Source organism: Chanodichthys erythropterus, chromosome 9 (genome assembly GCF_024489055.1).
Source record: "Chanodichthys erythropterus isolate Z2021 chromosome 9, ASM2448905v1, whole genome shotgun sequence".
NCBI classification, from domain to species: domain Eukaryota; kingdom Metazoa; phylum Chordata; class Actinopteri; order Cypriniformes; family Xenocyprididae; genus Chanodichthys; species Chanodichthys erythropterus.
Window position 1 is genome coordinate 7,143,968 of NC_090229.1, and position 14,307 is coordinate 7,158,274.

Below are 14,307 nucleotides of genomic sequence, written 5' to 3' on the forward strand. Positions count from 1 at the left end.
TATATAAATAAATCATTTATATTCTGAGGTTTGTATGCATACTACTGACCGCATTTTAATAGGCATTTAATGTCAAAATGATTTGATATACTATTTTACTTTACACAATATGTTTGTAAACATGGCCAAAAAAATGGGTTTTTCCATTATATACAATGCATCTATTCATTGTCTCTAATTTGAATATTAAAAAATCTTTGGGCAACATGTAACTAAAAAAAGAAGTAGCTATATAATAATGAGAGTAGTAACTTGGAAACATTTTCATATGTCATATTTCATAGAAATATTGATATATAATTTTACTTATTATGCCTGATAACTTAAGCATGCTGTAAGTCCTGGTGAATGAAACTGATGCATGTTTTATAACAAAGTCATATTCTGATTTTAAACCCCATTAAAGTTGTCTAGAGATGCTAATTTCTGACAAACAATATGAAAATTTGTGCTGAATTTAGTCATATAGTCAATGTCAGTCATATTTAAAGACCAAGGAAAAGGAGTTGCCATGGTTACACCTCTAAACATTTGGTATCTCTTTTATATTACTTTTTATTTTACTTATTTCCTTGCTTTTGCAATGCGTGCTATTGATGTTTAATCTAATGATTGTGTGATCTGAAGGGATGTTTGTCTTCATGAGAAGATATAAGAAAATGTCTCCATTTCAAGGTTTTAAAGTCACAGGACAATGTTGTGAAGCAGTCATTTTCCATTGCTTTTGCTTTAGTATAATAATATTTCTTGGATTTGCACTGGTCAGATGAAATAGATGAAGTCTAAGCATTGAGACATTCGTACAAAGTCTGATCATTAAAATATGCAATTAAGATTATTCAATAAACTTTTTATTTTCATCACTTCTCCTGCTTCTGCTCTTCACTGGCATACCCAATCAAACTCTCAGGCTGATAGAAGACTGATATCTTCTGGCAGGGACTCAGCGTCTAGGGTCGAATCTAAAATATCTGACATGGAGATGCACCTGATCTATACAGTTTGGATTAGTTTTTCTCATCGCAGGCTTTAGCTTCAGTAGTTTAACATGACCACACTGAGACTAACCCTGTGAACTCCTTGCACACTTTAGTAAAGACAGATCCCATCAATACCAACAATTACTACATGGATGAATAAATAATCAAAAACTTTCTGAAGAGAGAAGAACAGACTTGAAGAAAAAACTTTTAATGTAATGAAAAAAATTTAATATATGAATGATTCAATTAACACCTTGTATTTGTTCCCTATTTGTTAAGACATTATCACGCCTATTTGCTTATTTTTTTTAACTGTTGTTGTAGTTTGTTTGAACAAGAACTGCTAAATGAATAAATGTAAATGTTTTTGAGCTGTTTTATTACAGATGTAGTTTCTGTCTACATCCAGTAGGGGGCAGACGTATATGTGCTTTAGTACTGATAAGTGCAATGCATTTCACAGATGGTGAAATAATGTGCCTTTCATCTGTAGGGTAACAGTATGGAAGGAGAATATCTTAAATAACATGCTGTATGTTACTTTTCTATCTAATCTTGCTATTTAATTGGCTTCTATCTTCATAAACACAAACAGGTTTCATATTCAAAATTAGACAGTAGAACAGCTTGCTTTTGTCACAGAAAGAACGTTGTATAGAAACTTCCTCTTTCCCAGATGGGAAAATTATGGTTTACTGATTTTTTTATTTCATAATCATGTTTAAATAATTTCTGCAATGGTTCATTAATGCAATAACATTTTAACAATTGAACCATCTTTATAGTGGACTTCAATAGTCTCCAAACAGTTGAAGGTCAAAATGACAGTTTCAGTGCAGCTTCAAAGGGCTTTAAACGATACCAGATGCGGAATAAGGGAAACACTAGATAATCTGTCATTTTCTAAAAAAATACAACTGTATATGCTTTATAACACAAATTATCACCTTGCAAGTGCTTCCGCTTTCCATATTCTTCAAAAAGCTTACACTGTATCCTATGGAACGAACGCGGTGCCAGTTCCGTTTTTTCCGTAAGTAGAATAGGGAAGGCGTAGGACATACAGTGTAAGCTTTTTGAAGAATATGGAAAGCGGAAGCACTTGCAAGGCAATAATTTGTGTTTATAAAGCATATACAGTTGTATTTTTTTTTTTAAGAAAATGACTGATTGTTTCTTTAGATAAGACCCTTATTCCTCGTCTGGTATCGTTTAAAGCTCTTTGAAGCTACACTGAAACTGTCATTTTGACCTTCAACTGTTTGGAGACCATTGAAGTCCTGGAATGTTTTCATGAAAAACCTTAATTTCTTTTCGACTGAAGAAAGAAGGACATGAACATCTTGGATGACATGGGGGTGAGTAAATTATCAGGAAATTTTCATTCAGAAGTGAACTAATCCTTTAAGAGAGCTGTGCATAAACAAATGCCCACAAACCTCAATGAACTGAAGCAACGTTGTAAAGAAGAGTGGGTCGAAATTCCTCTACAACGATGTGAGAGACTAACAAAGTCATTTGGAAAATTATTATTTCGTTTAACTTAACAGACTACTAAGTTATTGCTGATAAAGGTGGTTCTGAATGGGGTGTACTTAGTTCTTTCACACAAGGCTTCTCCATTTCGTCTTTATTTTTGTTAATTAAATAATGACAGCGTATGTCATATGTGTATGTCATATGTTGTTGCTTATCTGAGGTTGTATTTACCTAATTTTAAGACCTGCTAAAGACCAGATGATTCTTTTTATTTTTTATTTTATGATTTTTTTGTCCTGATACATAAACCCATAGAATTTAAAGATGATGTACTTTCTTTTCCACATGACTGTATAATGAGTAAATAAGGAGAACTTTTGGTTGCAAAGTTAATCAATGCAGTGCCACAGGAAGCAATGATAATGGCCACTTCCTGAGCTCAGCTTTTGTGCAATATGCCGTTTTACTTCTTCAAAGTGTGATAATCTGTATCACTATTTTCTAACAATAAAAGTTAATAATTTCACAGACTAACTCAATGAATAAAGCTGTTAACACTTTTAAAATACTGATTTAAAAGAGAAAGTCAAACCATGGATGTATATTCTTTCATGACACTTTAAACAATGACTACATGGATGTCTAAATCATTTTGTGTATTTCTGATGAGGAAAAAAAGATGTAGGAAAAGGAGATCAACTGGCAATTTATTAATTATTCAGTAAAGTCTTTTATATGCTTTTTATCTATTAATGTTCATTTTATATGTGGCAGAACCTTGCATGGAAATTTTGCATGGGTTGGATGGAAGGGAGCGGCTGCTCATCTTGCTTAAATAAATTTGTCATACACTCTTTATTCAAAACAAACTGAAAAAAAGAAAGAAAAATGCTATAGTATGTTTTTATTGGTCAGATTCCTGTTGCCAGCCAAATGTGCAGTAAAGTTGAGTGATTTTTTTTTCTTCTATTATTATATTATTTTATTTGATATCCTCCATGCATTATGTGGTGTGCTGCCTTCATAAGGATTTCTGAAAGTTCATACATAAATAGAGATAAGGGTTTTTGTCAGAACTTGTGTGCTGCATGTGATAGACAGACGTGCATAAATGTGCATCTGTAAGCTTGTGATTGTGTGGTCAGAGCTGATGGTTCAGAGCTGGATGTCCAGACAACCACAAAGAAAAAAATTTATAGTTCCTCCTTAACTAAAACTACAAGCTTATAATGCATTCCCGCCATGTCCTAACCGTAATTATGAGATGGCAACCCGTGACTTACTACCCAGAGCTACTTACATCCTCAGACTCAGATTTGTGTGTTTCTATGTCAACACTATCAATGTCAAAATGAACCTGCAGCAGTCAGGTGGTACTGGTCAGAGCTCTGTAAGTTGTTTATGTTGTTAAATGTTATGTGCATTGAGACATGAGGTAATTTAACGTCGTCTCTCGTGACGCTTTGCAGACTCTGCTGTGTGCGTTCATGTGTTTTGAGGAGGCGTGGCTTTGGAGACGCTCTGAAGGGAGGGTGGGATCTTGTGCTTTCAGCTAGCTTGCTATTAGGCTCTCTGAAACTGCCTACCCTACCTTTAAACAATACTAATAAATAACATGTGATGTGATATTTATCTTGCTAATCTTCCATGTAATTTTACTTTTGCATATACACAAACAGGCTTCACATTCAAAAGTAGAGGGTAGAAAAGCCTTTTTTATTACAGAATGAAAGTTAAATAGACACTTCCTCTTTCCAAGATATGAAACTTGGTCTTCGAAGAATTTGTATTTTATAATCATGCTTAAACAATTTCTTAATGGTCCATTAAAAAGGTTTTTTTTTTTTTTAAAGAAGTAAATTATGTCCAGATTTTATTTTAAAAACAAATGGAAATGAAATTGCCAGAAACCTTTTTAGAATCAAAGCTAACATGTATTTTACTAGTTACTTAATCATTTATAACAGCACTGGATATTATGAAATGACCTCAACTAATAAAACTGCAAAAGTGCAGGTTTGGACACCCCTGCCTAAAAGTGTATGCGTGTCAGAGACCGTAAATCACAGAGATCTCACTTAAAATAAATTCAGTGGATTACTAAAGTGCACTGCTGATGTCAAAGCAGAAAAAGGTTTTACTTTTAATACAAATATTTTTAATCCTGTGTGATTTCAAAGCTAAGTGAACTTACAATTAAAGAGAAATGACGAGTTCTAAAATTGTACATTAAATATATATTATAGAAATAGAGAAATAGAGTTTGACAGTTGTGTAATATATTCGAGACCAAGGGCAAATGTCACATGTCTAAAAAACTGATCCTGTGGTTTTGTGGTCAGAGCTGAAGGTTCAGAGCTGCACGTCCAGATCGCCACAAAGAACAAATGTGCACATGACATCTATAAACTGTGTAAAAGCAAAGAGCTATATCCAGATACCTTGTATAATTATTTCAATGATATGATACTGTTTACTTTGCTCCCTTAATTTTCTCTTAAAATCAGCAATATTTTGGAAACCCAGCAACCGGAAAAAGAAAATTAATGTTTGTCTTGAAAGCCACTTCTGCTTTCCCACATTTACTCTGCATATGTCTGGTTAAGACAGAGGAAGTCCGTGTCAGGCTCAGTCACTGTCAGGTGTGAGTCTCAGAAAGCTGTAGCTCTCTAATCAAAGACAGCATTATGAACCTGCTTTATGTCCTTTTATTGGTCCTTTGGTCATCTTTCAGTAAGTGGATCACATTTTTTGCCTCAGATTCTGTGTACTGTATCTACTGTAAGGACTGGAGTTAATACAATTTCTGCTGTGTGTTTGTACAGATTCATCTGATGCATGGTATTACACAGGTGCATCATCTACTGACTTTAATCTATACGTGTTCCTATATAATATTCCAAAATATTTTAAAATACAAGGATAGCAGTCAATTCAATTTTTGCTGTGTTTTTGTACAGAGCCGCCTCGCACTACAGCTCAACCTTCACTAACAGGTGCATTATCAAATAACCTTAATCTATTTCATCTATACACTTTTCTGTCAGTATTCTTTATTCTATATTCTGTTAATATAATTTTATATAATCTGCATAATAATTTATATATTCAGTCAATATATAATTTTTTATAATTGTAATATAATGTTTTGCCGATGTCATCTGATTCCTGGTGCTTTACAGTTTACCTGTCGATGTCAGGCACATCATCTAATGACTTTAATCTTAAATAATCTTCAATCTTAATGACTTTAATTTAAAAAATAGAATTTTAAAGTGCAATTTAACATCAGGACAGGCCTTTGCTGAAATACAGCTATGGAAAAAATTAAGAGACCACTCCAAGTTCAGAAATCAATGTTAAGTGGTCTCTTAATTTTTTCCATAGCTGTATATTTTGAAATTTGCCTGTCAGTCATTCAAGCTGAGTTTAAAATTGTCACATGCAGCCTGTTTTTGGTTTTGTTTTCTGTGTTCTGTTCCTGTTTTTCCTGCCTGATTTCCTAGTTAGTTTCCTTGTTTGTTAATTAGTCTTTCACACCTATTCCCATTCTGTTAATTATCATCATCATCTGTGAATTTAAGCCCTGTGTTCATTCAGTTCATTGTTTGGTGTCATCAGTATTAAACGTTGTTTTTGTTATATTCTCTTGCGATATCCTATGTATTCCCAGTGGATTTAGTATTAAAAACTATTTTGGTTTCTCTACTCCTGCATTATGTGCTTTCAATACAGCGATATGTGACAATAATATTCATGAGGTACCTTATTATCTGATCATGAAATCATCTAAGCTGAAAAAAAAAAAAAAATTATATAAAAGTATTTTGTGTCTCTTTTTATATTCAATAGCATCTTCAAATCCCTGCCGGTACTGGTACAATGCACCATGTTATTGGACCACTAGTAAGTGTGCAGATAATTATATTCACACATATTTGACATTCAGCTGTTCAGAACTGTTTATGTTATGTTTTTGTTTCTCTTTGTTCTATTGAAGTTCAACCCAGAAACACGAGCACACTGCATTACCAGACACAGAGTAAGTCAGCAGATTTGCACTCTTGCATTGATGCTTACAGTAATTTTGAGTATTAAAGTAAGATGACTTTTATTTATTTATTTATTTTTTAATAAATGTATGTACATCACAGGTATTTCTCAGTTCCTTCTTAACATTTAGTTTAGTATTTTAGGGTATCTAAAGTTTCCTCACTGATGCATAATTGTGGGTATTATAGTAAGATGTTATTATTATTATTATTATTTAAATAAATTAACATTACTAGCACCATACTGGCACATCAAAGTTATGTCTAATTTCCTTCCTATTAGTTCTCATTTAGTTTCTAAAATTTCCTTTTAATAGTTTAATGGCCATAAATTCAGCTCTTTAAACTGTAAAAGTACAAAAAAAATATTACACTATGTGTCTCCCTTTATCTTAATGAAGCCCAAACTTCATGGAGGAGACCGTATTACCAGATGACAAGTAAGCCAGCAGATTTATTGTTTGTATTGATGCATAATTATGGGTATTAAAGATTAATTTTATTATTTAGTTTTAAATGAATGAGCATTACTAACATCACACTGGCACATTGACTTATTTCCTTCTTATTAGTTATCATTTAGTTTCTAAATTGTCCTTGTAATGGTTTAATGGTCATAAATTCAGCTCTTCAAACTGGCAAACTGTAATATATATATATATATAAATTAAACTATGTGTCTCTCTTCATCTTAATGAAGCTCAAACCCCATGGAGGAGATGGTATTACCAGATGCCAAGTAAGCCAACAGATTTATAGTGTTGTATTGATGTATAAATTTGGGTATTAAAGCAAGATTTGTGTGAGCATCATTTTTTCATCATAATCCTGAGTTTGCCCATCACAGGCATCAGACACGTGTCTCCACACAGCGGATTGTTTGTGTGTGTGATGGAGGGACTCTCGCCGCTGTTTTGACTCCTTTACACATTTTATAAACTCTTCACGAGTTCCCAGCTGGCCAAAATACCATCACATGCAGGCTACACACACACAACAAGCGCATTTACCTCAGCATACAGCATTGTTTTGGATGTTCATTACGTTCCGTCTCTAAATAAAATGTTCATTACGTTCCGTCTCTAAATAAAATCCGACCAATCAGGTTATGAATGTATCCCAATGACTTTAGGTTCGTTATCTTTTGGTTCGGTGTTAAAATTGATAATCTAAACGCTAATCAGACCAGGACTAAATGTTTTGGGGGTTTTTTTGGTCAGGACCAAATTGTGAAAGTGTGAACGCACCCTTAGTTTCTAAATTTTCCTTGCAATGGTTTAATGGTCATAAATTCAGCTCTTCAAACTGTAAAAATAAATAAATAAAATTATGTTTCTCTCTTTATCTTTATGAAGCTCAAGCCCCATACAGGAGGAGACCGTATTACCAGATGACAAGTAAGCCAACAGATTTGTAGTGTTGTATTGATGCATAATTATGGGTAATAAAGTAAGATGGATTTTATTATTTATTTATTTATTTTAAATGAATGAACATTACTAACATCACAGTGGCACATCAACTTATTTCCTTCTTATTAGTTATCATTTAGTCTCTAAATTTTCCTTGAAATTGTTTAATGGTCATAAATTCAACTCTTCAAACTGTTAAAATAAATAAATAAAACATTGTGTCACTCTTTATCTTAATGAAGCTCAAGCCCCCTACAGGAGGAGACCGTATTACCAGATGCCAAGTAAGCCAACAGATTTACAGTGTTGTATTGATGCATAATTATGGGTAATAAAGTAAGATGGATTTTATTATTTATTTATTTTAAATGAATGAACATTACAGTACTAACATCACACTGGCACATCAACTTATTTCCTTCTTATTAGTTATCATTTATTTTCAAAATTTTCCTTGCAATGGTTTAATGGTCATAAATTCAGCTCTTCAAACTGTAAAAACACAAAAAAAAAACAAAAAAAAAAAAACAGTAATAATAAAATTATATTTCTCTCTTCATCTTAATGAAGCCCAAACCCCATGGAGGAGATGGTATTACCAGATGACAAGTAAGCCAACAGATTTATAGTGTTGTATTGAAATTTGGGTATTAAAGCAAGATTTTTGCTTTAATACTGCTTTTTTTTATTACTAACATCACACTGGCACATCAACTTATTTCCTTCTTATTAGTTATAATTTAGTCTCAAAATTTTCCATGTAATAGTTAATGGTCATAAATTCAGCTCTTTAAACTGCAAAAATACATAAATAAATAAAACATTGTGTCTCTCTTTATCTTTATGAAGCTCAAGCCCCATACAGGAGGAGACCGTACTACCAGATGACAAGTAAGCCAACAGATTTATAGTGTTATAGGCTATGTTCACACTGTCAGTTTTTGGGATTGACAACCACATTTACTTAGAGGTGTGAGTCTTGAAATGTCTTGTTCACACAGAAACTTACAGTAGCGTCTGGAACACTGTCTGTATGAACGTGCAATGAGAGTCAAGCCCGTATTCTCTTACTAGTAACCATAACGACAGTGACCAATGTAGTATTAAATGATGGTGACGTCCGTAAAACTTAAAAGTATTATGACTTGACATGACACGAGACTAACTGAACCGCGAGTTCATCCATCAAAACTTCATTAACCAACAGCAGCATGTAAAACACACACTAGCTGGAGTCTATAAACCGTTGCACTCGCGTGTCACATCTTTTGCGACGTCTCGCAAATGACGAAGATTCATAAGGCGAGAAACTACTGGGTCCATATTGTAGGTTGTGTATTCTGTAACAATCAGTCCAACTGAAGGCGAGTTGATGAACCCATGTGCAGTTTATTGAAATAAAGTGACAAACAAACAAAGCAGCCACTTGACTTGGACATAAGTAAACTTAATGATGAGCAGACTGGACTTGACTTGACATGACCTGACCAACTCTTGACTCTTGACTAAGACAACCAATGGGCAAGTGACACAAGGAACACGGAAACCAATGACAGAACAGAACCCAGAAACACAACAAGACAATGAACCAATCAGAACATGACTAAACTAGACATGACAGAAATAATAAAATGATGTTTCACTCTTTATCTTAATGAAGCTCAAGCCCCATACAGGAGGAGACCGTATTACCAGATGCCAAGTAAGCCAACAGATTTATAGTGTTGTATTGATGCATAATTATGGGTATTAAAGCAAGATGAATTTTATTTTTTATTTTAAATGAATGAACATTACTAACATCACACTGGCACATTAACTTATGTCCTTCTCATTAGTTATCATTTAGTTTCTAAATTTTCCTTGCAATGGTTTAATGGTCATGAATTCAGCTCTTCAAACTGTTAAAATAATAATAATAAAAAACAATAGCAATAAAATGTATGTTTCTCTCTTTATCTTAATGAAGCTCAAGCCCCATACAGATGGAGACCGTATTACCAGATGACAAGTAAGCCAGATTTATAGTGTTGTATTGATGTATAATTATGGGTATTCAAGCAAGATGAATTTTGTTTTATTTATTTATTTTAATTAATGTACATTACTAACAGCACACTGGTGCATCAACCTGTTTCCTTCTTATTAGTTATCATTTAGTTTCTCAATTTTCCTTGCAATGGTTTAATGTTCATAAATTCAGCTCTTCAAACTGTTAAAATAAAAAAAAATAAAATTATGTTTCTCTCTTTATCTTAATGAAGCTCAAACCCCATGGAGGAGACCGTATTACCAGATGCCAAGTAAGCCAGATTTATAGTGTTGTACTGATGCATAATTATGGGTGTAAGAGGAATTTTATTTTATTTATTACATATACTGGCGCATCAACTTATGTCCTTCTTATTAGTTATCATTTAGTTTCTAAATTTTCCTTGTAATAGTTTAATGGTCATAAATTCAGCTCTTTAAACTGCAAAATTAAATAAATAAAACATTGTGTTTCTCTTTATCTTAATGAAGCTCAAACCCCATACAGATGGAGACCATATTACCAGATGACAAGTAAGCCAACAGACCTATAGTGTTGTATTGATGCATAATTATGGGTATAAAAGTAAAATGGATTTTATTATTTATTTATTTTAAATGAATGAACATTACAGTACTAACATCACACTGGCTGTCACGATCACGTCTGTTCCTGTCACATCCCGGACTACATTTCCCATGATCCTCCATTGCTTATCACCTGCACTCACTTCACAATCACTCCACACTAATCACCACACCCAGCTGCACATCATTACCAGGACTATAAAGGACTCACACTCACACCACCAGTTTGCGAAGTCTTGATTACACTGTGTGTCAATTCTAAGCGTTTCCCTGTGATTATCCTATTTCCCTGTCTGTTCCTGTTCCTGCCTTTGACCCTTGCCTTGCCATCCTGTTCTGTGAATGATATCTGCCAGCCCTGATCTTCTGCCTGTATCTTGACCACGATTCTGCCTGTCCCTCGCTGTTCCTGTTTGCTCCTGATTGACCCTGCCTGTATGACTACGCTCACTTTAATAAAAGCTTTGCACTTGGATCCCTGCCTCAGTCCCGCTTCATTACACTGGCACATCAACCTATTTTCTTCTTATTAGTCATCATTTATTTTCAAAATTTTCTTTGCAATGGTTTAATGATCATAAATTCAGCTCTTCAAACTGTAAAAATTACACACAAAAAAACAATAATAATAAAATTATGTTTCTCTCTTTATCTTAATGAAGCTCAAGCCCCATACAGGAGGAGACCGTATTATCAGATGCCAAGTAAGCCAACAGATTTATAGTGTTGTACTGATGCATAATTATGGATATTAAAGTGATGAATTTGATTATTTATTTATTTAATTTTAAATAAATGAACATTACTAACATCACACTGGCACATCAACTTTTTTCCTTCTTATTAGTTATAATTTTGTCTCTAAATTTTCCTTGTAATAGTTTAATGGTCATAAATTCAGCTCTTTAAACAGCAAAAATAAATAAATAAATAAAACATTGTGTCTCTCTTTATCTTTATGAAGCTCAAGCCCCCTACAGGAGGAGACCGTACTACCAGATGACAAGTAAGCCAACAGATTTATAGTGTTATAGGCTATGTTCACACTGTCAGTTTTTGGGATTGACAACCACATTTACTTAGAGTTGTGAGTCTTGAAATGTCTTGTTCACACAGAAACTTACAGTAGCGTCTGGAACACTGTCTGTATGAAGGTGCAACGAGAGTCAAGCCCGTATTCTCTTACTAGTAACCATAACGACAGTGACCAATGTAATATTAAATGATGGTGACGTCCGTAAAACTTAAAAGTATTATGACTTTTGACATGACACGAGACATCAAAACTTCATTAACCAACAGCAGCATGTAACACACACACTAGCTGGAGTCTATAAACCGTTGCACTCGCGTGTCACATCCTTTGCAACGTCTTGCAAATGACGAAGATTCATAAGGCGAGAAACTACTGGGTCCATATTGTAGGTTGTGTATTCTGTAACAATCAGTCCAACTGAAGGCGAGTTGATGAACTCATTTGCAGTTTACTGAAATAAAGTGACAAACAAACAAAGCAGCCACTTGACTTGGACATAAGTAAACTTAATGATGAGCAGACTGGACTTGACTTGACATGACCTGACCAACTCTTGACTCTTGACTAAGACAACCAATGGGCAAGTGACACAAGGAACAAGGAAACCAATGACAGAACAGAACCCAGAAACACAACAAGACAATGAACCAATCAGAACATGACTAAACTAGACATGACAGAAATAATAAAATGATGTTTCACTCTTTATCTTAATGAAGCTCAAGCCCCATACAGGAGGAGACCGTATTACCAGATGCCAAGTAAGCCAACAGATTTATAGTGTTGTATTGATGTATAATTATGGGTATTAAAGTAAGATGAATTTTATTTTTTTATTTTAAATGAATGAACATTACTAACATCACACTGGCACATTAACTTATGTCCTTCTCATTAGTTATCATTTAGTTTCTAAATTTTCCTTGCAATGGTTTAATGGTCATAAATTCAGCTCTTCAAATTGTTAAAAACAATAGCAATAAAATGTATGTTTCTCTCTTTCTCTTAATGAAGCTCAAGCCCCATACAGGAGGAGACCGTATTACCAGATGACAAGTAAGCCAGATTTATAGTGTTGTATTGATGTATAATTATGGGTATTAAAGCAAGATGAATTTTGTTTTATTTATTTATTTTAATTAATGTACATTACTAACAGCACACTGGTGCATCAACCTGTTTCCTTATTAGTTATCATTTAGTTTCTCAATTTTCCTTGTAATAGTTTAATGTTCATAAATTCAGCTCTTCAAACTGTTAAAATAAAAAAAATAAAATTATGTTTCTCTCTTTATCTTAATGAAGCTCAAACCCCATGGAGGAGACCGTATTACCAGATGCCAAGTAAGCCAGATTTATAGTGTTGTACTGATGCATAATTATGGGTGTAAGAGGAATTTTATTTTATTTATTACATATACTGGCGCATCAACTTACGTCCTTCTTATTAGTTATCATTTAGTTTCTAAATTTTCCTTGTAATAGTTTAATGGTCATAAATTCAGCTCTTTAAACTGCAAAATTAAATAAATAAAACATTGTGTCTCTCTTTATCTTAATGAAGCTCAAGCCCCATACAGATGGAGACCATATTACCAGATGACAAGTAAGCCAACAGACCTATAGTGTTGTATTGATGCATAATTATGGGTATAAAAGTAAAATGGATTCCCTTACGTGGGAACTATCGACGCTGCGTGAAACGCATTGGGAACCTTCTGCATGATATCGTCATTGAAGCACTCCTGTATCCAACCAATCGTGTAACAAGACGTCAGAGGCAGGTGACGTCAAGGACCAGGAAACTATAAAGCATGCCCGGATGCAGAGAACGCTAGCTTCTGTTATCTTCAGCAAGCACTCTATGTTATCCAGTGTGTCCAATTTATTGTTGTCTGTCCATATATATATTATTGGTCTCACTCTTCATCTGTGGACAAGAGCTGCAGCAACAAGTGTGTGTGTGTCTAAGATCGCTGTTGTGCGTCTTATTGTTTGTGATTTATCTCTCTTTGTCTGAGGACAAGAGTTTCAACATACATACATACATACACACACCTCATAAGACACAAAAATATATAAAGAAATGGCGGATGAAAGCAGCAAGCGGTTCAGGAAATGTGTCCATCCCTGCACTCGCTTTATCCCTGACGGGGATACGCACGATATGTGTGTTGTTTGCCTGGGGGTTAAGCAGCTCTCGAGGGAGCTGTCTGCATGCATTGCGAAAGGCTCGCCCTCAGAGTGCTGCGATCTCGCCGGGCAGTCTTTGATAGAGCGGAGGGTGCCTCGGTTGAGGTTCCCCGCGGATCGGGTCCCGCTGCTGCCGAGGCAGAGCGAAGGCTCCATTCGTGGGGTTCACAAATGGATCTGGCAGCGGGGGTTGAGATGGGCCCCGCCCTATCTCACCCTTTAGCTGCCAGACCCACTGTCTCTCCTGCTGTGGTGGAAGCATGCCCAGCGGTTTCTTCCCCTCGGGGAGAGACATTGGCACTTCATCTGTCTTCATCTGAGGATGTCGATGTGATGAGTGTCGACGCAGCGGAAGAGGAACCGCCATCCTCTTCCTCTGCAGATGAGGAGCTCATGGAGGTAGTGGCCAGAGCTGTTGCCAAATTAAATATTAGCTGGCCAGAAGCAGAGCGGGGAGATGTAAGACCTAAAAGCAAACTCGATGCGGTCATTACCTCCACGTCGGTGCTTACCGTTCTTTCCAGATCTACACA

At 34.8% G+C, this 14,307-nt stretch overlaps 1 protein-coding gene across 15 annotated transcripts in view; it reads left to right on the top strand.

Annotated features, from left to right (window-relative positions):
* The first annotated feature begins 4,979 nt into the window (after positions 1 to 4,979).
* LOC137026841 (neurofilament heavy polypeptide-like) overlaps positions 4,980 to 14,307 on the top strand; it is a 34,571-nt gene continuing 25,243 nt past the window's right edge. For 7 of the 15 annotated variants that reach the window (XR_010895931.1, XR_010895932.1, XR_010895933.1 and 4 more), the window contains exons 1-20: positions 4,980 to 5,195; positions 5,288 to 5,314; positions 5,423 to 5,458; positions 6,315 to 6,368; positions 6,463 to 6,504; positions 6,916 to 6,954; positions 7,215 to 7,253; positions 7,870 to 7,911; positions 8,169 to 8,210; positions 8,497 to 8,535; positions 8,776 to 8,817; positions 9,896 to 9,937; positions 10,191 to 10,229; positions 10,450 to 10,491; positions 11,208 to 11,249; positions 11,510 to 11,551; positions 12,301 to 12,342; positions 12,596 to 12,637; positions 12,887 to 12,925; positions 13,146 to 13,187. Coding sequence is in view for 6 of the 15 variants with exons in the window: in XM_067394383.1 (XP_067250484.1) it covers positions 5,150 to 5,195; positions 5,288 to 5,314; positions 5,423 to 5,458; positions 6,315 to 6,368; positions 6,463 to 6,504; positions 6,916 to 6,954; positions 7,215 to 7,253; positions 7,870 to 7,911; positions 8,169 to 8,210; positions 8,497 to 8,535; positions 8,776 to 8,817; positions 9,896 to 9,937; positions 10,191 to 10,229; positions 10,450 to 10,491; positions 11,208 to 11,249; positions 11,510 to 11,551; positions 12,301 to 12,342; positions 12,596 to 12,637; positions 12,887 to 12,925; positions 13,146 to 13,187 (820 nt within the window). In the remaining 9 variants the exon portion in view is untranslated. The remainder of the gene's footprint in view (positions 5,196 to 5,287; positions 5,315 to 5,422; positions 5,459 to 6,314; positions 6,369 to 6,462; positions 6,505 to 6,915; positions 6,955 to 7,214; positions 7,254 to 7,869; positions 7,912 to 8,168; positions 8,211 to 8,496; positions 8,536 to 8,775; positions 8,818 to 9,895; positions 9,938 to 10,190; positions 10,230 to 10,449; positions 10,492 to 11,207; positions 11,250 to 11,509; positions 11,552 to 12,300; positions 12,343 to 12,595; positions 12,638 to 12,886; positions 12,926 to 13,145; positions 13,188 to 14,307) is intronic. The other 8 variants (XR_010895935.1, XM_067394385.1, XR_010895936.1 and 5 more) reach the window with 5 other exon arrangements.